At 43.7% G+C, this 23371-nt stretch overlaps 1 protein-coding gene across 3 annotated transcripts in view; it reads left to right on the top strand.

Annotated features, from left to right (window-relative positions):
• Nucleotides 1-20113, top strand: part of LOC134568423 (oocyte zinc finger protein XlCOF7.1-like) — a 29136-nt gene extending 9023 nt beyond the window's left edge. For all 3 annotated transcript variants that reach the window (XM_063427005.1, XM_063427006.1, XM_063427007.1), the window contains exon 2: nt 18391-20113. In XM_063427005.1, the coding sequence (XP_063283075.1) occupies nt 18441-20069 (1629 nt within the window). In that variant the 5' untranslated portion in view covers nt 18391-18440 and the 3' untranslated portion in view covers nt 20070-20113. The remainder of the gene's footprint in view (nt 1-18390) is intronic.
• Nucleotides 20114-23371: the final 3258 nt, after the last annotated feature.

Here is a 23371-nt window from a genome sequence, read left to right as displayed (position 1 = left end):
AAGAAAATCTTAGCCACCCTAATTGGCCCAGTCTGAAATCAATTATTTCACAAGCAAAGAATACTGTGGCAACATATTACCAAGGCATGACTGCATTTTAAGGAGATCCATATCATCTCCAGACTTCAAACCTGCCTCATCCTTCCAACACAAATCATATTACCAATCTCTTCCTTCGCATCTTGCTTATATGCCAAAACAGTGAATATAGACTGCTTATTCTTCCATAATCTCAACATTTCAACTTCCACCTCATTCTACATTTTAGCACATCCTGCTGAAGTACTAAGCTCATAAACAACAATTAATTTCAAACCATATAACAGTATCTTTGTAGAAACACATAATCGGTACCCAGCAGATATGCCAATACAGAAATCACATTTATGGGCACGCAACTACACACTCTGTCTCCCTCCTAGGAAACACGGATAGACACAATATAAAAGCAATCTTAAACTAACATCTCAAAATCTCCAATCCCATATAGCTATATCAGACCACAACTCCAACTATCCTCAGCCAAAACGCTAGTATTCAACAGCTAGTAAAACATTTATTTGCTAGGTTATTTAGCTGGCATTCTTATCAGTATCACTAGACTGTAACAAACTGATTCATATATAATTTTAAAACAATACAGCAACATATAAATTAAACCACTTTCCAGTTAAACTTCACACTTCACACATTATCACAATCACCATTTACACAGAATAAACCGTTAACAGCTGTAATCACAACATATTTTTATGGTATACCAATATTAGATTAGATTCATTTTAGGGATTCTTATGTATACATTTTCTTAATTAACTTCATTACTTTACTCTACTATAGTATTGTATATAAAGAAAGGATCCATTTATATAGCGCGCTCATAACTCAACTATTTGTATAAAACTTCCATTAACTAATCTGAGATGCTTCTGCATCAACTTAAATCTTATAGAAATTGAACAAACATCTGGATCAGATTACACAGACATGGTTTCACCAGAATCTTTCAGAACTCTCAGAGACTTAAAAAATTTATTCTATACCATGTTTAAAAGGCATGGCAAACCTTAGACCGGTCAGTCTCCAAGAGCCTTAGTACAACAGGTAGAAACCTTTGTCAATGATTTCTGATCCAGGCTATATACCACAATTTAAAATAACACATAATGTGAGACATAGAAGACACAAGCAGTAGTTATTGTACTGGATCATCTAAGGCATCTGTAGCAATAAAAAGGTTAGCTTACTGCACAAAATAAAGCATGTGTTGGACCGCTGAAAATTTAAACGTTACTCTGTTATTTTCAAACAAAAATCATATTTAGTATGGATACTTTGCAACAAACACACAGGGCAGGGAAGATGTGCTGATTGGTGTTCTATACAATTAATCCCATATGGGGAATTAACTTTCAAATACTAATGAAGTGTCTCTTTTTTTGTCTCGGTATAAAATATACTGAGCTCATTATTTAAACAATTTAACACATTTACACTTATCCCACTCTCATAGAAAGTGTAGTGGGCTTATGGTATTTAAAGCAACAATCATACCAGGCACACAGATCCCATGTGAAATAACATACAATAAAACTTATACTTCTATGCGACAGAAAGAATAAAGCAAAAAGATTTAAGTAGGTCTATCAGGTACAACCTGTGAGTCATTTCTTTTCTAATACACAGTACTGCTATCTTGCAGAAAGATAAGTCCTGCGCTCACTCCCATCACTACTGGGCAGCAGCAAGGACTACAATACACATCAGCCCCAATATATCATAAAAACCAAAGAAAAACAAGTTACCTGCGTTCTCTCCTTAATCCCTATGTATTTTAAAAACCTCCATTTGTTTAAAAGTACTGCTATCTTATATATACACATATATATATATATATATATACACATCTATACATATATACACACATATATACATACATACATATATACATACACACATTGGTCACTCAGGACCTGAACTCACATTTCCCATACTCAGAGTGGGGACACTACTAACTTACCAAAGTGTGTCCCCAATATAGACAAACAATCACCCACAAAGAACACTTAAGACAAACAAAGGTGACCGGGAGAAAGAGAAGTTTGGGTTACACTTATAGATCTATAAACCGTGCTCCTCAGAACACCTATAGTCTTAATAAACCGGAGACCTCTTATGGTCTCAAAAACCTGTATCTACCTGAGATACCCTGTATCTATCTTAGATACTAACCTGGGTTACCAAAACCCTATATATTTAGACCAAATGTCTAATAAACCGGAGACCTCTTATAGTCTCAATATAATAAACCGGAGACCTCTCATGGTCTCAATATAACTAGAGTCCTTACACCTTTCCTACTGGATACAGTCTTACTAAACCAAAGGGAATCATAGACAATCAGTGTCAATTAAGACACAAAAAGGCTACTTACCCAATGGTTTTGCTGTTTGCTAATCCCACTTCTGACACCAAGCTGAAAGGGTTAATGCTGTCTTGGACTCAATTCCCTCAATTCTGTATCTCTCGGTCACCACATCAATTGACGGGAGAAACTTGCTCAGCAAATAACAGACACACGAAAGGTGCATGACAAGTTCTCAATTTGTATTACTGTGAATCGGGCATTTATACAATTGTATTTACATGTGTCATGAGATATGCCATTCAGAATATAAGATTGATTACTTCCTTAAATATCACATGTTATTCTGGCTGGTAAGATAAGACCTTCTTTGAATATGTCTGGATCCGAGGCCAGACATCCTGAGTATTTAGCATTGTCTTACATCCTATAGAATTGTATACTAAGCATATTATCACCTTGTCATACATCCTATAAGGAAAAATGTTATTGTCCAAGTCTTTCACAGTCAGCATATCTATGACGTACATTGAGTTAAAGCATACAAAGCAAAAAGTAGTTTAACTGTTCATATCCTTTCAGTTCAGCAATATTGATAATAAACCTTATCTAAGCATAAAATACATATATCAGAAAAGTTAATTTCATTTTCTTACAAAAGATATTCAGTATTATTATACAGAGCGACATGTTTATTATTAGTGTAAATATATTCAGTATTATTATACAGAGAGACATGATTATTATCAGCGTATAGATACTCAGTATTATTATACAGAGCGACATGATTATTATCAGCGTATAGATACTCAGTGTTATTATACAGAGCGACATGTTTATTATCAGCGTATAGATACTCTGTATTATTATACAGAGAGACATGTTTATTATCAGCGTATAGATACTCAGTATGCAGAGCGACATGTTTATTATCAGCGTATAGATACTCATTATTATTATACAGAGCGACATGTTTATTATCAGTGTATAGATACTCAGTATTATTATACAGAGTGACATGTTTATTATCAGCGTATAGATACTCAGTATTATTATACAGAGCGACATGTTTATTATCAGCGTATAGATACTCAGTATTATTATACAGAACGACATGTTTATTATCAGTGTATAGATACTCAGTATTATTATACAGAGCGACATGTTTATTATCAGTGTATAGATACTCAGTATTATTATACACACTAGTGACTACATTATTATGTGGATACTGTGGTGTATACCAGCAGTCCCCTTTAAGGAAGCTTTGCACAATGCACAGTTTTTCCCTAACCAGCTCCTCTAGGAAGTGTGCAAGGCATGCTGGGATGGATACACCCCTTAGATTTGCTCTCTTCCCAGTGTGTGTATGGAGTTCAGCCATGTTGGGTGTATGTTACAGCAGGAATGTCTATATCATCAAAGGGATCGAACATAATATGTGACTTGTGATCAATTAATCCTGGCTGATTAACCCCTTAACGCCATTACGCCGTTCTATGTCAATACCATTTAAATGGGCTTTAAAGCCGTTATGGCGGCATAGAATGCCCTAACGTCTCTCTGCCCCAGGAGCCTCCAGCTACTCGCCTCCACCGCGATCCTATTCGGGAGGACTGCCTGAGAGCCCAGGCAGCCCTCCCCCGGCAAATATGGTAGTGGATCTGCCAGCTGGGGGACTGTCTGAAATATCACAGTCCCCCTGCTGGTGGGAAGAATAATAAAAAATATTATTACACATGTTAAAATTAAATAAGTGTGTGTGTGTATATGTATGTATATATCTAAAATATACATCTTATATATGTAATGTGATACGTAATGTATTTAAATGTTAATATAAGTACGTATATTAATCTTAAAATACACTTAGAATGATGTTACATATATATATATATATATATATATATATATATATATATATATATATATATATATATAGATGTTTTGAGAAATCAAAAAACGGGATGCACTCACATATCTTCATATAGGTGAAAAATAGTGCTTTATTAATACATGAGGTGTATACAAAAATCGACCGGCGTTTCGACTCTGCCGAGTCTTTTTCAAGATCACTGAATACAAGTCATAAATGTGCTTATATATAAAATATGAAAAGTAACACTTACCAATAGTGATGTTCGTGGCGAACTCCGGTCAGCTGACACATCCCTGCCAATCTCCGGCAGACCCTCCCTCCCAGACCCTCCTACTTCCTGGACAGCATCCATGTTGAAGGCAGCTTCAACATGGATGCTGTCCAGGAGGTGAGAGGGTCTGGGAGGGAGGGTCTGCCAGAGATTGGCAGGGATGTGTCAGCTGACCAGAGTTCACCGCGAGGTTGGAAGAGGTTGGAAGAGGTTTCTGCTCTGCTCAAGTCCTCCCGCCCCACCACCTGCTCCCTATATCCAATTCCCTCGCATCTCATCCATACTCTGTCTTCTTCTCTTTCTCCACCTCTCACTAAAATTCTAAATCTCTCTCTCTCCTCTGGTATATTTCCATTGCCCTTCAAACATGCAACTGTAACCCCAATTCTAAAGAAGCCCAATCTTGACCATAACTCCCCATCCAACTACCGTCCTATCTCGCTACTGCCTTTTGCAAAAATTGTGTATGCAAGATTGACAGACTCCCTCGAGTCCAACTTTCTGCTAGACCCGCTTCAATCTTGTTTACGCGCTAAGCACTCTGTGGAAACGGCACTGACCAATGTATCCAATGATCTACTCGCTGCAAAATCTCATGGTCACTACTCTATCCTATTTCTCCTTGACCTGTCTACGACTTTTGACACTGTTGATCATCAACGGCTTCTTCTCATCCTCCGCAATATCGTTCTACAAGATACTTCTCTCTCCTGGTGCTCCTCCTACCTCTCCCAGCGCTATTTCAGTGTTTCTTTCTCTGGCTCTGCTTCTTCTACCCAACTCCTCTCTGTTGGTGTCTCCCAAGGTTCAGTCCTTGGTCCCCTACTGTTCTCCATCTATACTGCCTCCCTTGGTAAACTCATTAGCTCCTTTGGCTTCCAATATAATTTCTGTGCAGATGACACGCAAATCTACCTGTCCTCTCTCCCCGTCCCTCTTGACTAGTGTCTCTGACTGCCTCTCTGCTGTTTCTAACTGGATGGCTGCCCACTTCCTTAAACTAAACTTGACCAAAACTGAAATTCTGGTCTTTCCTCCCTCAAGTGTTGTTACTCCTGTGTCTGTCTCCCTACAAGTCAACGGTGCTACCATCAGCTCCACCATGCAGGCTCGCTGCCTAGGTGTTCTCTTTGACTCAGACCTCTCCTTCAAGCCTCATGTTCAATCTATCACCAAATTCTGTCATTTCCATCTCAAAAACATTGCGCGCATCCGCCCCTATTTAACGCCTGATGCGACTAAGGTGTTTGTCCATTCCACTGTCCTTTCTCGCCTACTGTAATCCGCTTCTCAGTGGTCTTACGTGCTCCCAACTAGCGCCGTTACAGTCCATAATGAATGCGGCGGCGAGGCTCATCTTCCTGTCCGCCCGCACCTCCCATGCCTCACCCTTCTGTCAGTCCCTACATTGGCTTCCTATAAAATATAGAGCTCAATTTAAAATTCTGGTTGTTGCTTTCAAATCTCTACATAATGCTGCTCCCACCTATCTATCCTCCCTTATACACAAGTATGTCCCGTCTAGGCCCTTACGATCTGCTGAAGACTTACGTCTATCCTCTGTCCGTACACCCACCTCTGATACTCTCCTTCAAGATTTCTCGAGGGCTGCACCGTTCCTGTGGAACTCGCTTCCCTCCTCCGTTAGATGCTCACTCAGTCTCCACTCCTTCAAAAAATCGTTAAAAACCCACTTCTTCATAAAAGCGTATCAATTAAACTGTTAATAGCTCCTAACTGATTCCTCTTCTGCAACTTTCATTAGTCTAATACTATCCTAACCTTTTTGTGTAATTTTACCCCAATCCTTCTAGCATGTAAGCTCATTGAGCAGGGCCCTCAACCCCTCTGTTCCTGTGTGTCCAACTTGTCTTGTTACAACTACATGTCTGTTCATCCACCCCATGTAAAGCGCTGCGGAATTTGACAGCGCTTTATAAATATAATAATACACTTACATGACATTCTATATATATCTATATATAATATACAAATAACTGCAAATATTTCTATATAGATAAATATATATAATTACATAAATAACTACATAAGTATACACGTATAATTTAAATACATACATATGTATTTAAATTCTACGTGTATACTTAAGTAATATTTTAAAATAATTATGTGATTTAATTAAAATTTTATTGACGTGCTTGACAAACCATGCAGCAAGTGCAGAGAATTACATTTGCACGCGCTATATTTAACCCTGTAACTTTCCAAGACACCATAAAACCTGTACATGGAGGGGTACTGTTTTACTCGGGAGACTTCGCTGAACACTTCAAAATGATAAATTGTATTACAACGATGATATATTTAGTAAACTGAAGTTTTTTGCATTTAACTTTTTTTGTAAATATTGTTTTTATTTGCAGTTCAAATAATAACAGGCAGCATTGAGTCTAGTAACAATGAGACTCGCAGGTCTTGGTCGGCATCTTAACTATAGCGACAATTGCACAACATGTGCTAAGTATTATTTTATGCAATGCGTCAAGATAACTAGGCACATCGGCCTGCAACAATAGTGGACTCGCAGGTCCTTCATTTTGTCTTCTAGCAGTTGCTGTTTATTGAATAAATTCTTGTTTTAGTGTCCACTTGCGGGGAGGTAGAGTAAAGGGTGCCTGATCACATCTAGCAGGGTAGTCTATTGTGACCCCAGTTTTATTTTCCGGTCGTCTTAAACTCCCCATCACCCCCCACCACACTCAGCCTCACCCCCCCAGTCACCATCACCACACTCACCTCACCATCCCCCCACCACCTCTCGCCACCACCACCACCACCACCTCCCTCAGCCTCACCACCCCCCACCACCATCACCCCCACCACCCTCAGCCTCACCACCCCTAGCCCCCACCACCCTCACCACCACCCCCACCACCCTCAGCATCACCCCCTCAGCCTCACGCCCCACCCCCCTCAGCCTCACCCCCACCACCCCTAGCCCCCACCACCCTCAGCCTCACCACCCCTTGCCCCCACCACCCTCCCACCATCCCCTCACCACCCTCAGCCTCCCCACCACCCTCAGCCTCACCACCCCTAGCCCCCACCACCCTCACCATCACCCCCCACCACCCTCACTACCACCCCACCACCCTCAGCATCACCCCCCTCAGCCTCACCCCCCACCCCCCTCAGCCTCACCCCCACCCCCCTCAGCCTCACCCCCACCACCCCTAGCCCCCACCACCCTCAGCATCACCCCCTCAGCCTCACCCCCACCCCCCTCAGCCTCACCCCCACCACCCCTAGCCCCCACCACCCTCAGCCTCACCCCCCACCACCCTCACCATCACCCCACCACCCTCACCATCACCCCCCACCACCCTCACCACCCTCAGCATCACCTCCCCCCACCACCCTCATCCTCATCCCCCACCACCCTCACCATCACCCCCACCACCCTTAGCCTCACCACCACCCACCATCACCCCCACCACCTTCAGCATCACCCCCCACCACCCTCAGCCTCACCACCCCTATCCCCCACCACCCTCACCACCCCTATCCCCCACCACCCTCACCACCAACCTCAGCATCACCCTCCTCAGTCTCACCCCCAGCCCCCCTCAGCCTCACCCCCAGCCCCCCTCAGCCTCACCCCCAGCCTCCCTCAGCCTCACCCCCAGCCCCCCTCAGCCTCACCCCCAGCCCCCCTCAGCCTCACCCCCAGCCCCCCTCAGCCTCACCCCCAGCCCCCCTCAGCCTCACTCCCCACCCCCCTCATCCTCACTCCCCACCCCCCTCATCCTCACCATCACCCCACCACCCTCACCATCACCCCACCACCATCAGCATCACCCCCCCATCACCCTCAGCATCACCTCCCACCACCAGCCTCACCCCCCACCACCCTCACCCCCACCACCCTCAGCCTCACCCCCACCACCTTCAGCATCACCCCCTCACCACCCTCAGCATCACCCCTCACCCCCACCACCCTCAGCATCACCCCTCACCCCCCACCACCCTCAGCATCACCCCCCTCACCACCCTCAGCATCACCCCCTCACCACCCTCAGCATCACCCCCCTCACCACCCTCAGCATCACACCCCTCACCACCCTCAGCATCACACCCCTCACCACCCTCAGCATCACACCCCTCACCACCCTCAGCATCACACCCCTCACCACCCTCAGCATCACACCCCTCACCACCCTCAGCATCACACCCCTCACCACCCTCAGCATCACACCCCTCACCACCCTCAGCATCACACCCCTCACCACCCTCAGCCTCACCTCCCTCACCACCCTCAGCCTCACCTCCCCCACCACCCTCACCTCCCCCACCACCCTCACCTCCCCCACCACCCTCAGCATCACCCCCCACCACCCTCAGCATCACCCCCCACCACCCTCAGCATCACCCCCCACCACCCTCAGCATCACCCCCCACCACCCTCAGCATCACCCCCCACCACCCTCAGCATCACCCCCCTCAGCATCACCCCCCACCACCACCCTCAGCATCACCCCCCACCACCACCCTCAGCATCACCCCCCACCACCCTCAGCATAACCCTCCCACCACCCTCAGCCTCACCCCCTCTCACTCTCACATTACCCCCCTCTCACTCTCACATTACCCCCCTCTCACTCTCACATTACCCCCCCTCTCACTCTCACATTACCCCCCTCTCACTCTCACATTACCCCCCTCTCACTCTCACATTATCCCCCCTCTCACTCTCACATTATCCCCCCTCTCTCTCACATTACCCTCCTCTCACTCTCACATTACCATCACCCCCCCGCTCCCTCTCACCATCAACCCCCGCTCCCTCTCACCATCAACCCCCCACTCCCTCTCACCATCAACCCCCCGCTCCCTCTCACCATCAACCCCCCGCTCCCTCTCACCATCAACCCCCCGCTCCCTCTCACCATCAACCCCCCGCTCCCTCTCACCATCAACCCCCCGCTCCCTCTCACCATCAACCCCTCTCACCATCACCCCCCTCTCCCTCTCACCATCACCCCCCCTCCCTCTCACCATCACCCCCCTCCCTCTCACCATCACCCCCCCTCTGCCTCTCACCATCACCCCCCCTCTGCCTCTCACCATCACCCCCCCTCTGCCTCTCACCATCACCCCCCCTCTGCCTCTCACCATCACCCCCCCTCTGCCTCTCACCATCACCCCCCCTCTGCCTCTCACCATCACCCCCCCTCTGCCTCTCACCATCACCCCCCCTCTGCCTCTCACCATCACCCCCCCTCTGCCTCTCACCATCACCCCCCTCTGCCTCTCACCATCACCCCCCCTCTGCCTCTCACCATCACCCCCCCTCTGCCTCTCACCATCACCCCCCCTCTGCCTCTCACCATCACCCCCCTCTGCCTCTCACCATCACCCCCCCTCTGCCTCTCACCATCACCCCCCCTCTGCCTCTCACCATCACCCCCCCTCTGCCTCTCACCATCACCCCCCCTCTGCCTCTCACCATCACCCCCCTCTGCCTCTCACCATCACCCCCCCTCTGCCTCTCACCATCACCCCCCCCTCTGCCTCTCACCATCACCCCCCCTCTGCCTCTCACCATCACCCCCCACTTCAAGCAGCTAGCCCATACACATAGGGTCTCAGACAAAAACGCAAACATGTTCAGAGACATACATTCACACACACAAGGATACTCTCTGTCAGACACACTCTCAGGCACATTCACAGGTAGACAGTGCATCAATGTGTATATGTGACCCTTTTTTTTGTTAGTGGGGCCTCATGTTTGCGTTTCGCCTAAGGCCTCATAAAGTCTAGAGCCGCCTCTGGTAAGCAATGTCTACTGCACCACCCTGATCTATAATTTTAGTTACCCAATCAAAAAAATCATCAAGATTAGTTTGTCATGATCTCCCTGCAGTAAACCCATGTTGTCTCTGATCTTGAAATCCATGTGTTTTTAGATGTTCAACAATCCTATCGTTTAACATGGTTTCCATCACTTTCCCCACTACTGAAGTAAGGCTTACTGGCCTATAGTTGCCCGACTCCTTCCTATTACCTTTCTTGTAAATGGGCACAACATTCGCTAACTTCCAATCCTGTCACGAAGTGTTAGATCTGTTTTGCCCACGTATGATAGACCACATGGGCATGTGATCATGTAAATAACATGATCTGTAGTACAGGTGATATAATGCTTAATAAGGATACGCTTGCCTGTTTGTGGATGGGCAAAGGATGTATTAGATAACATATGGCTACATGTTACACATCCTGTGCATTTGTAGCAACCTTTTTTCTTTATCAGCTTACGAACTAGCATATCCCTCAGACTTCTATTACGTTTGTAACTAATAATTGGATGATTCTGAAAAATTGGTGACAAATGTTTGTCTGCTTTTAATATGTCCCAATGTTTATATATTTTATCCTTGATTAATGATGTGTTTGTGTGAAAAGTGAGTGGGAGAAACAAATGATCTTCATACGTATCACCACCTTTCTCCGAAATTTTCTGAATCCGGTCCTTTGCCTTAAGTTCAGCTAAAGTTAGTGTTTGAGGTGAATACCCTCTATCTAAAAATCTTTGGCGCATCTGTTGTAACTGTATGTCCATTTTGGTGGGATCACTATTGTACCGTAGTACTCGGATAAACTGAGAGATGGGAAGCGATTCTATCAAGTGTTTTGGATGAAAACTCGTGGCTAGGATTAATGTATTGCGGTCCGTCTCCTTACGGTAGAGAGTATAACCAGTGCCCTCCTCAGTTCCAAATAATGATACATCCAGATATTGTATGGTGGTAGTATCAAATGTAAGAGTGAGTTTTATACGTGTCTGTAAATTATTAATATCAGTTACCATGTCACAGAGCTCTTCTTTAGTATCTTTACAAATTAACAGGATATCGTCCACAAATCTGAAATATATCAGAATATTTGTGCCATATATTGGCATATGAAGGTGCCATAGTCGCTCCCATCGCCGTCCCAAAGGTTTGTACATAAAAGGTATCTTCAAGATTTCGTTCGAACCAAGCCATGAATATATTGGCATATGCTTAAGTTCATTGCTATTGATGTTATACCCACCCCAATAAGAGGGGGAGATTGGTCAAAATCATTACTCCAGAGGGAAACTTTTTGGATTAAACAATTGGATACGTTACAACCCAAGGGATTGAATGAATGTCTCATTTAATTCATTTTTGGAGAGACGTTAGTCTTTTTTTCAGTTTAGGTTTTTTGATTCCTTTTTCCCAGGTGTTGCGGCCTTATAATATTTGGTAGGGATCGACCGATATTGATTTTTTAGAGCCGATACCGATATTCTGTGAACTTTCAGGCCGATAGCCGATATAATTTGCCGATATTCTGTACATTTACCATTTTGGAAAATAAAAAACTATTTCTAAAGGTAAATGCACAAAATATACATGCCACGTGTAGTGGATGCAGTGTGTTTAGACAGGGGAGCTGTGTATGTGTGTGTAGTGGATGCAGTGTGTGTGTAGTGGATGCAGTGTGTGTGTGTAGCGGATGCAGTGTGTGTGTAGCGGATGCAGTGTGTGTTTGTGTAGTGTGAGTGGTGTGGATGCAGTGTGTATTTGTCTAGTGTGTATATAATGAAAGCAGCGTGTCTGTGTAGTGTGTGTGGGTAGTGTGCGTAAAGTGAATGCAGTGTGTGTAAAGTGAATGCTGTATATACTAAATGCAAAGTGTGTGTGTTTGTGTAGTGTGTGCATATAAGGAATGCAGAGTGTGTGTATTTGTGTTGTGTGTATAGTGAATGTAGTGTGTTTATATAATGCAGAGTGTGTGTGTTTGTATAGTGTGTGTATATAATGCAGTGTGTTTGTGTAATGTTTATATAATGCAGTGTGTTTGTGTAATGTTTATATAATGCAGTGTGTTTGTGTAGTGTTTATATAGTGTGTTTGTATAGTGTGTGTATATAATGCAGTGTGTGTTTGTATAGTGTGTGTGTGTATATAATACAGTGTGTTTGTGTAGTGTGCATTATATACACACACTATACAAACACACTGCATTATATATACACACACACTATACAAACACACTGAATTATATACACAGTGTGTTTGTGTAGTGTATGTGTATAATAATAGTGTATGTGTGAGGGGGCATTTTTTAATAATTTTTTTTTTATATTAATTTTTTTTTATATATATATTTAATTATTATTTCTTTTTTGTTGTCCCCCCTCCCTGCTTGTTTCCTTGCCAGGGAGGGGGGATATGTTAATCCCTGGTGGTCCACTGGCATTAGTTTAGCGAGGGGAGGGGGGGTGGGGTGAGCAGCAAGCGTTTACTCACCTCCCAGCAGCTCCTCCAGCTCCCCAGTGGAAATCTCGCGAGACCCGCGGCCTTCAGAGCTGGCCGCGGGTCTCGCGAGATTTACACTGGGGAGCTGGAGGAGCTGCAGGGAGGTGAGTAAACGCATGCTGCCCGCCCCCCCAGGACCGCCGGGCTTGTAATGAGCCCGGCGGTCCTGGGAGGTATTATCGGCAATATCGGTATCCCTATTGGCCGATACCGATATTGCCGAAAATACCGAATATCGGCCGATTATATCGGTAAAACCGATAATCGGTCGATCCCTAATATTTGGTTTATGTATCTTATTTTATTCATTGGAATTTTTTGTTTTTTATTTTATGATTTCAGTGCTCTGATATACCTGGGTTCTGCCCACCCTCTACATGAGATGTATTTAGATATATGTTGATCTGATATATTGATTGGCTTGGAAGCACCCGGGTAATTTCATTATTTGTAATTTCATTATTTTTTTATTTGATTTAACCCCTTAAGGACCAAACTTCTGGAATAAAAGGGAATCATGACGTGTCACACACGTCATGTGTCCTTAAGGGGTTAAAGGAAGAGTGCCAGAGTGTGTCCATAGTAGGGTCTGGGAGTTTAAGTAGGGGACTTACTCCTCCCACAAATTCAGGCCTCCACATGTTCAGGCCTTTTAACATATATAAACAAACCGTGTAACAAAAACACCCCAGTTAACCAGTATAATGGCTGCATATATATATATATATATATATATATATGTGAACTCAGACTGTTGTTTTGCCTTCAGTAATCGTTTATTTGGGCTCATGGACTTGTAAAAGACAGTTTCTGGCCCTTTAACTACCTTGGGTAAATACCTGCAGTTTCGAATTGCACTTCGGATGCAAAAGTCCCCTTTTTTTTTTACTATCTTTGGAACCCCTGAATGGATTTTCACGAATTTTGGATATGTTTGTCCCCAGGTTATACTAGTTATAAAATATACGTTGTATGCATGTACAATATAAAATCAAGAAGTTATGAAAATATATACAAATTTCACTTTTCAGCTTGGAGATAATTGAGTAGACACATTTAATTAACTCAATTATTTCCTAAGCAGAGGCAGGGGCGTATTAGCCGCGAGGCAAACAAGGCATTTGCCTTGGGCGGCATTTTCCAGGGGGCGGCAAAAAAAGCCGCCCCCAAATGCCATGGGCAAATCCCTTGTTAGCCTTGCGGCTAACAGACATGCTGGGCGGTCGGGCGGCGCTGCTGGGCAGCTGGCGAGGGAGCACTTCCTCTGAGCTGTCTGCTCAGCTCCCTCGCGCGCCGCAGAATGAGGCTGGGAGCCGGAATATGATGTCATATTCTGGCTCCGCCTCCCAGCCTCACTCTGCGGCGCGCGAGGGAGCTGAGCAGACAGCTCAGAGGAAGTGCTCCCTCGCCAGCCGCCCAGCAATCAGCCCAGCAGCCTGACCGGCGGCCCCACTAGACCCCAGGAAGAGGGAGAACCGCTCCCCCCCCCCAAAGGTATGGAGGCTGGTGGGGGGTAAATAAAAAAAGTGAGAGAGAGAGAGTGTCAGAGAGAGAGAGTGTCAGAGAGAGAGAGTGTCAGAGAGAGAGAGTGTCAGAGAGAGAGAGTGTCAGAGAGAGAGAGAGAGAGAGTGTCAGAGAGAGAGAGTGTCAGAGAGAGAGAGAGAGAGTGTCTGTGAGAGAGAGAGAGTGTCTGAGAGAGAGAGAGAGAGAGTGTCTGAGAGAGAGAGTGTCTGAGAGAGAGAGAGAGTGTCTGAGAGAGAGAGAGTGTCTGAGAGAGAGAGAGAGTGTCTGAGAGAGAGAGAGTGTCTGAGAGAGAGAGAGAGTGTCTGAGAGAGAGAGAGAGTGTCTGAGAGAGAGAGAGTGTCTGAGAGAGAGAGAGAGAGTGTCTGAGAGAGAGAGAGAGTGTCTGCGAGAGAGTGTCTGAGAGAGAGAGAGAGTGTCTGAGAGAGAGAGAGTGTCTGAGAGAGAGAGAGAGTCTGAGAGAGAGAGAGTGTCTGAGAGAGAGAGAGTGTCTGAGAGAGAGAGAGAGTGTCTGAGAGAGAGAGAGAGTGTCTGAGAGAGAGAGAGTGTGTCTGAGAGAGAGAGAGTGTGTCTGAGAGAGAGAGAGTGTGTCTGAGAGAGAGTGTGTCTGAGAGAGAGTGTGTCTGAGAGAGAGAGTGTCTGAGAGAGAGAGAGAGTGTCTGAGAGAGAGAGAGAGTGTCTGAGAGAGAGAGAGTGTGTCTGAGAGAGAGAGTGTGTCTGAGAGAGAGAGAGAGTGTCTGAGAGAGAGAGAGAGTGTCTGAGAGAGAGAGAGTGTCTGAGAGAGAGAGAGAGTGTCTGAGAGAGAGAGAGTGTCTGAGAGAGAGAGAGAGTGTCTGAGAGAGAGAGAGAGAGTGTCTGAGAGAGAGAGAGAGTGTCTGAGAGAGAGAGTGTCTGAGAGAGAGAGAGAGAGAGTGTCTGAGAGAGAGAGAGAGAGAGTGTCTGAGAGAGAGAGAGAGAGTGTCTGAGAGAGAGAGAGAGAGTGTCTGAGAGAGATAGAGAGAGTGTCTGAGAGAGAGAGAGAGAGTGTCTGAGAGAGAGAGTGTCTGAGAGAGAGAGTGTCTGAGAGAGAGAGAGAGAGTGTCTGAGAGAGAGAGAGAGAGTGTCTGAGAGAGAGAGAGAGAGAGTGTCTGAGAGAGAGAGAGAGAGAGTGTCTGAGAGAGAGAGAGAGTGTCTGAGAGAGAGAGAGAGAGTGTCTGAGAGAGAGAGAGAGAGAGTGTCTGAGAGAGAGAGAGAGAGTGTCTGAGAGAGAGAGAGAGAGTGTCTGAGAGAGAGAGAGTGTCTGAGAGAGAGAGAGAGAGTGTCTGAGAGAGAGAGAGTGTCTGAGAGAGAGAGAGTGTCTGAGAGAGAGAGAGAGTGTCTGAGAGAGAGAGAGAGTGTCTGAGAGAGAGAGAGAGTGTCTGAGAGAGAGAGAGAGAGTGTCTGAGAGAGAGAGAGAGTGTCTGAGAGAGAGAGAGAGTGTCTGAGAGAGAGAGAGAGAGTGTCTGAGAGAGAGAGAGAGTGTCTGAGAGAGAGTGTGTCTGAGAGAGAGTGTGTCTGAGAGAGAGTGTGTCTGAGAGAGAGTGTGTCTGAGAGAGAGTGTGTCTGAGAGAGAGTGTGTCTGAGAGAGAGTGTGTCTGAGAGAGAGAGAGAGTGTCTGAGAGAGAGAGTGAGTGTCTGAGAGAGAGAGTGAGTGTCTGAGAGAGAGAGTGAGTGTCTGAGAGAGAGAGTGAGTGTCTGAGAGAGAGAGTGAGTGTCTGAGAGAGAGAGAGAGTGTCTGAGAGAGAGAGAGTGTGTCTGAGAGAGAGTGTGTCTGAGAGAGAGTGTGTCTGAGAGAGAGTGTGTCTGAGAGAGAGAGTGTCTGAGAGAGAGAGTGTCTGAGAGAGAGTGTCTGAGAGAGAGAGTGTCTGAGAGAGAGTGTCTGAGAGAGAGAGAGAGTGTCTGAGAGAGAGAGAGAGTGTCTGAGAGAGAGAGAGTGTCTGAGAGAGAGAGTGTCTGAGAGAGAGAGTGTCTGAGAGAGAGAGTGTCTGAGAGAGAGAGAGTGTGTCTGAGAGAGAGTGTGTCTGAGAGAGAGTGTGTCTGAGAGAGAGTGTGTCTGAGAGAGAGTGTGTCTGAGAGAGAGAGTGTCTGAGAGAGAGAGAGAGTGTCTGAGAGAGAGAGTGAGTGTCTGAGAGAGAGAGTGAGTGTCTGAGAGAGAGAGTGAGTGTCTGAGAGAGAGAGTGAGTGTCTGAGAGAGTGAGTGAGTGTCTGAGAGAGTGAGTGAGTGTCTGAGAGAGTGAGTGAGTGTCTGAGAGAGTGAGTGAGTGTCTGAGAGAGTGAGTGAGTGTCTGAGAGAGTGAGTGAGTGTCTGAGAGAGTGAGTGAGTGTCTGAGAGAGTGAGAGTGTGTCTGAGAGAGTGAGAGTGTGTCTGAGAGAGAGAGAGTGTGTCTGAGAGAGAGAGTGTCTGAGAGAGAGAGAGAGTGTCTGAGAGAGAGAGAGTGTGTCTGAGAGAGAGTGTGTCTGAGAGAGAGTGTCTGAGAGAGAGTGTGTCTGAGAGAGAGTGTGTCTGAGAGAGAGAGTGTCTGAGAGAGAGTGTCTGAGAGAGAGTGTCTGAGAGAGAGTGTCTGAGAGAGAGAGAGAGTGTCTGAGAGAGAGAGTGAGTGTCTGAGAGAGAGAGTGAGTGTCTGAGAGAGAGAGAGAGTGTCTGAGAGAGAGAGAGTGTGTCTGAGAGAGAGAGAGTGTGTCTGAGAGAGAGTGTGTCTGAGAGAGAGAGAGTGTGTCTGAGAGAGAGAGAGTGTGTCTGAGAGAGAGAGTGAGTGTCTGAGAGAGAGAGTGAGTGTCTGAGAGAGAGAGTGAGTGTCTGAGAGAGTGAGTGAGTGTCTGAGAGAGTGAGTGAGTGTCTGAGAGAGAGTGTCTGTGAGAGGGAGAGAGAGTGTGTTTCTGTTAGCTAATGGATGCGTATCTGTCCGTGTGTGTGTGTGTGTGTGTATTTAGGCAGAGGGAAGGGTTGGGGGGGTGGTGAGGGGGGCGCCTGAGTTTTGTCCTGCCTAGGGCAGCACAAAACCAGGATACACCACTGAGCAGAGGGGAGGAATTCACTGTAACTGCTGGGTGTGCTCTATTGTCATCTTGTGTACGATTGGTTGCTGTAACTGTATTGTCGGTGCCCCACAAGGTCCAGTGGGTGGTGTCTAACCTGTAAAATCCTGCATAATAGCAGCATTAAACACTTAGTGGAGTCAGTTCTTCTTCACCCTTCAAAACGTAGCTGTGTCTCGTTATTGAAAGGGAATTTGCAGCTTAATCACTAGCCCTTTTCAGAGCTCTGCCTCGCTACTGCTCCAGGGATCCAGCGGATGGGACTTTACCTCTCCCCTACAGCCCAGCATCTTGCCCGGAGGAAGGACGTTGCCAACAGCAGATACCCCTCACTACCCTTGGTAGCCGTTACAATATATATATATATATATTTCTTTATTTTTTTTTTTAAAGGTCTGGCGCAATCAACATGATATTTCATAGTCATATTTCTTGTCTTTCATAAAAATATTGTCAGTTTTTCTAAGACAGATAATTTATAGACAGATTTCCTTTAACTCCCACTACATTTCCACCGACTGGTCAAACCAGGTATCTACTACAGTTTCAATAGCACAACCTTCTAGTATAAGTGGTAGAGGCTTGGAGTGATATAAAAATAGTAGTACATACTTGGCACAACTTTCCAGTGGCAGAGGATAACAGTGAAATTATGTGCTGCATGTGTTTAGAATATGTGATTAGAATGTATGTGATATACACAGTATCTATAATTTGTTCCTCTAGCTTAAATGCAGATACGTGAGGCTTTATGGGCTAAATCTAATTTTGCAAAGCAAATTAAAGTAAAAAAAAAAAAAAAGAGTATACACAATTTTGCTGTAAAGGGGTTAATGCACACAAATACTTGATTTCTTCACAATCACCATGACACCTGATGGTTGTATATCTTATATATTATGCAAATATTGTCTGTTTTTCTAAGTATAGCAAACCATAATTTATTGTGATCAATTTCCTTTAACACGAAGTATCTTTCCTTCAGGTGTATTTGTCTGGAGAGGTGACAAGAACATAAATACATGAAGCAAAACTATGAAGAAATATTTTAATAACAGAACCAATGAGTCTAACTCTGAAAAATCAAGCATTTTCTCAGATTCCAATATGTTCTCAAAGGAGATCGTAAACATAAATCCCAAACCTTTCCCGTGTTCTGAATGTGAAAAATGTTTTGTCACCAAAGCGAATCTGGTTCGTCATCAGAAAACCCACACAGGAGAGAAACCGTTCTCATGTTCTGAATGTGGAAAATGTTTTGGGCGACATTCAACTCTTGTCATTCATCAGAATACACACACAGGAGAGAAACCGTTCTCATGTTCTGAATGTGGAAAATGTTTTATCACTAAATCAAAACTTGTTCTTCATCAGAGAACCCACACAGAAGAGAAACCGTTCTCATGTTCTGAATGTGAAAAATGTTATGTCGCCAAAGCGCATCTTGTTCGTCATCAGAGAACCCACACAGGAGAGAAACCGTTCTCATGTTCTGAATGTGGAAAATGTTTTGGGCGACATTCAACTCTTGTCATTCATCAGAATACACACACAGGAGAGAAACCATTCTCATGTTCTGAATGTGGAAAATGTTTTATCACTAAATCAAAACTTGTTATTCATCAGAGAACCCACACAGAAGAGAAACCGTTTTCATGTTCTGAATGTGGAAAATGTTTTGTCACCAAAATACATCTTGTTCATCATCAGAGAACCCACACAGGAGAGAAACCGTTCTCATGTTCTGAATGTGGAAAATGTTTTGTCACCAAAACGCATCTTGTTCGTCATCAGAGAACCCACACAGGAGAGAAACCGTTCTCATGTTCTGAATGTGGAAAATGTTTTGGGGAACATTCAACTCTTGTCAGTCATCAGAATACACACACAGGAGAGAAACCGTTCTCATGTTCTGAATGTGGAAAATGGTTTGTCACCAACACGTATCTTGTTCGTCATCAGAGAACCCACACAGGCGAGAAACCGTTCTCATGTTCTGAATGTGGAAAATATTTGAACACTAAGGCAGAGCTTGTTCGTCATCAGAGAACTCACACAGGAGAGAAACCGTTCTCATGTTCTGAATGTGAAAAATGTTTTATCACTAATGCAGAGCTTGTTCGTCATCAGAGAACTCACACAGGAGAGAAACCATTCTCATGTTCTGAATGTGAAAAATGTTTTGTTACTAATACAGATCTTGTCAGTCATAAGAGAACTCACACAGGAGAAAAACCGTTCTCATGTTCTGAATGTGGAAAATGTTTTGGGCAACATTCAACTCTTGTCAGTCATCAAAGAACTCACACAGGAGCGAAACCATTCTCATGTTCCGTATGTGGAAATTGTTTTGGGCAACATTTAACACTTGTTAGACATCAGAGGACTCACACAGGTGAGAAACCGTTCTCATGTTCTGAATGTGGAAAATGTTTTCGGCAATATTCAACTCTTGTCGGTCATCATAAAACTCACACAGGAGAGAAACCGTTCTCGTGTTCTAAATGTGGAAAATGTTTTGTCACCAAGGCGCAGCTTGTTCGTTGTCAGAGAACTCACACAGGAGAGAAGCCTTTCTTATGTAGTATATGTGGGAAATGTTTTGCTAGTAAATCAGAGCTTATCAGTCATCAAATAACTCACACAGGTGAGGTGATTTTGTAATGCATCTATGGATTAACATTGGAATAAAATATCTTGTATTGTGATGTTTTATCATGCTCAAACAATAAATAGTAACTTTGATAGTAACAGTCAATGTACATATGATGCATTGGTATTGTGGCATCCCCATGCCATTGTCGGTATGTGCCTATGTGCCTAACCTGCATTGCCAACTCTGCTTCACTTGGTTGCAAACTCACCAGCAACCCAGGATACATTGTGGTTGTATGTCCTGGCTGTTACAGAGTATACTAAATAGCCTGTTCCACTGGTAATACATTCCAATGAAAATGGTTGTTTAGCATTCAATTTTTATGATTCCAACCAGGACCTCAGCAAACAGACAAGACACATGCTTCTTGATGGCAACTTGTAGGATCACTATTTCTGAGCTTCAGCTTTTATTAAAAAACTACAGCACACATATGAAATGTATTTACAAATTATTTATACCAATAAAAATATGAACTGGGATAGGAGACCAGAGCTCTGACTGAGGAATATAAATTAGGCTAAGCTAATTATCCCCTGGGGTCCTTTATTCTTATCCCAGGACACAATAACCTTGGACATTCTAAGAGAGAGGCTAGTTTCCCCAATCCCCATGTTAATACAGACTTCAAGCAACGGTTATGTTTATTTCTAATTTTCTCGCTTTTTTTTCCCTTAGAGATTATAACTAATTTCCTGAGATTATAACCAATATATATACCAATTTTGGCAAATACGCCAATCAGACATTCATAATTTGGAGTCAAATTTCAGCCTTCTGAAAAACATTTAATGAGCTTTAAAATATCTGATGTGTCGTAGGATTTTTATCTTTGTAATATGATTTATTATTCTTGTATTGGATGCAAATAATATCATTTCAGACTTCTTTCATACACAGGATCTGGTAGGCCCTACCTAGACATCTAATATTAATTATCGGACATATGTCCATTGTATATCAATGATCAACACATATGGTTTTGGTTCACATAGATTGATGAAGGCCCGCTGTTGTTATTTGACCCAGCCAGGCTCCCATGTGTATTAAGAAGGGCCTCTTTCTGAATGTATTCATTTTAACATATATATATATATATATGTGTGTGTAAATGATATGTGTAACTTATATTTTACCCCCAAGTAGAACCATTTTTTACAAATACACAAGTCCTGCGCTCAAACTCCCATTACTCTTGGGTGGCCATAGTACACATCACCCCGAATACATACAGTAAAAAACAAAGAAAACAAGTTAACCACTTTTATAATGTATGGCTTTAATCATAGATTGGATAGAATGGTTATTAAGCTTCAAACCTTTTTACACATTTTTTTTTAAAGAATTAAATAACCGTATCTTTATGTGTACACCTGCTAATGAACTGATTTCTTAGACTTAGAACAAATTTTTCAGATAGATATACACCAGCAATACGTAACATCAAAAATGGATATTAACTTGAAGTGGATACATATTGCCTGTGTTGGTACAGATATGTGCAAAGACTTATTTTCGGATGTCGTGTACGTTTGAATAAAAATAAATTTTAAGACTGCAAGGCAATCGGATTCAGTTATTGGAACTCTGATGTGACAAACAAACATCTCAGGATTAGCTAATTTCCTACATTTAATGGTGGAGAAAGCATGGGCAAGATTTAAGTCTGAATTATTACTGGCTGAATATCTAAAAAGGTTTTGCTGCTAGAAGATTGCAAGAAGATAAATGTAGAAAAAGTCAAACTGTTCCCTGCAACGTTAACAAAAACAGTAAAAACCTCTTTCCAGAGATAGTGAATGATACTCTATAGTGCCTAAACGAGAAGCAGCTCAACACATAAAGTGGAATACCGGTATTTCCACAATCCATTTACAATACCGAATGTAACCCCCATATGGAACATATCCCCAGATAGCTTAGATCTGAGTGCATATTATTACCGAATAGCACTCAGATCACATACATACAATTCAATCGCCATGGAGATATGGTATAAAATATACACCAACTAGTGGAGCGCTATATAAATATAAAGTGACAGAGGTGTCCACTTACCCCATCAATTTAGTGTGATACCACACTTTGGAATATACACTTGAAAACACATATAAAAGGAAAAATAAAACAAAGAAATATATGGTGTAGAGGGTCTTTAGCGATAATGGATGATAAAAGTAAATAACTAGACCCACTCACATGATCTGGTGCCTATATGGTATTGGCTCTGTAAACTAAACATTTTTGCTCTTTGGGCAGCAACACACCTCTTCCTCAATGATGTTCCTCCAGAAGACACAAAAAGAAGAGAAATAGACTAGATGAGTAGTACTGTGCAAAATTACAGTATATATACTTATGATAAGTATTGTGCTCACCATATTGAGAGCCATAAGTTCCTTGCTCTGAGAATGTTCAGCAGTGTGCCAATTCCTTGGGATGTCACGCCCCCAAAAATTCCTGGAGGCTCCAAGGACTTGAATGAAATAAAAAAATAAATGTATTGGTTCCTGTAACGGCACACAAAGTATAGAAGGGGTTTAAGCCGTTTAGGGTATTCCCTTCCTGAACACAAAGGCATCTACCGAACCTCCAATCAGCCTAACAAGCAATCATATGAACAGGAAAAGTATACGAATAATCCCCCTCAAGTACGAGACGAGGCTCTGTATTGAGGGTCAAGCAAAAATCTAGTTGAATGTGGGCTACCCACCCGGTATTTATGCAGGTCTCCCACCAAGTGGACACCCCCCTAGGGGACATGGTGGAAAACTGTGACAAGAGTAGTACAGAAGCCAATCACAGGGTTATAAACAGAAACACTCCCTTTTAACTGTATAAGACCCGCCTCTCTATCCTGGAGATAATTGAGGAAAACTAAATTTTATTAACATGGACAAAAATACATAAGAAATCTGTTACAATTTACCGAATGTAACCCCCATATGGAACATATCCCCAGATAGCTTAGATCTGAGTGCATATTATTACCGAATAGTACTCATATCACATACATACAGTTCAATCGCCATGGAGCCAAAGTATTTCACATAGTTTTTCATTGTACGAATGGGCTCAATGGGACAGCCATCTGGGGTGACTCCATTCGTGAGGAAAAGTACCGAACGGTACAGCGTTTGTATGATGAACAGAGGAAGGAAGGTCAGTGGCTTCAGCGGTGTTCATGAGGAATAGTATCCGTTTTCAGTTCCATTAAATAGTCGACAAACACCACTGGGAATTTGTGTGTCCAAGATGGCCGCCGCCACATGTTCGTTTATTCGAACGATGACCACCGAGCCGACCTTCG

Source organism: Pelobates fuscus, chromosome 7 (genome assembly GCF_036172605.1).
Source record: "Pelobates fuscus isolate aPelFus1 chromosome 7, aPelFus1.pri, whole genome shotgun sequence".
Taxonomy (NCBI): Eukaryota; Metazoa; Chordata; class Amphibia; order Anura; family Pelobatidae; genus Pelobates; species Pelobates fuscus.
The sequence above is the reverse complement of the archived record's forward strand: the minus strand, read 5'-3'. Positions and strand labels throughout refer to the sequence as shown.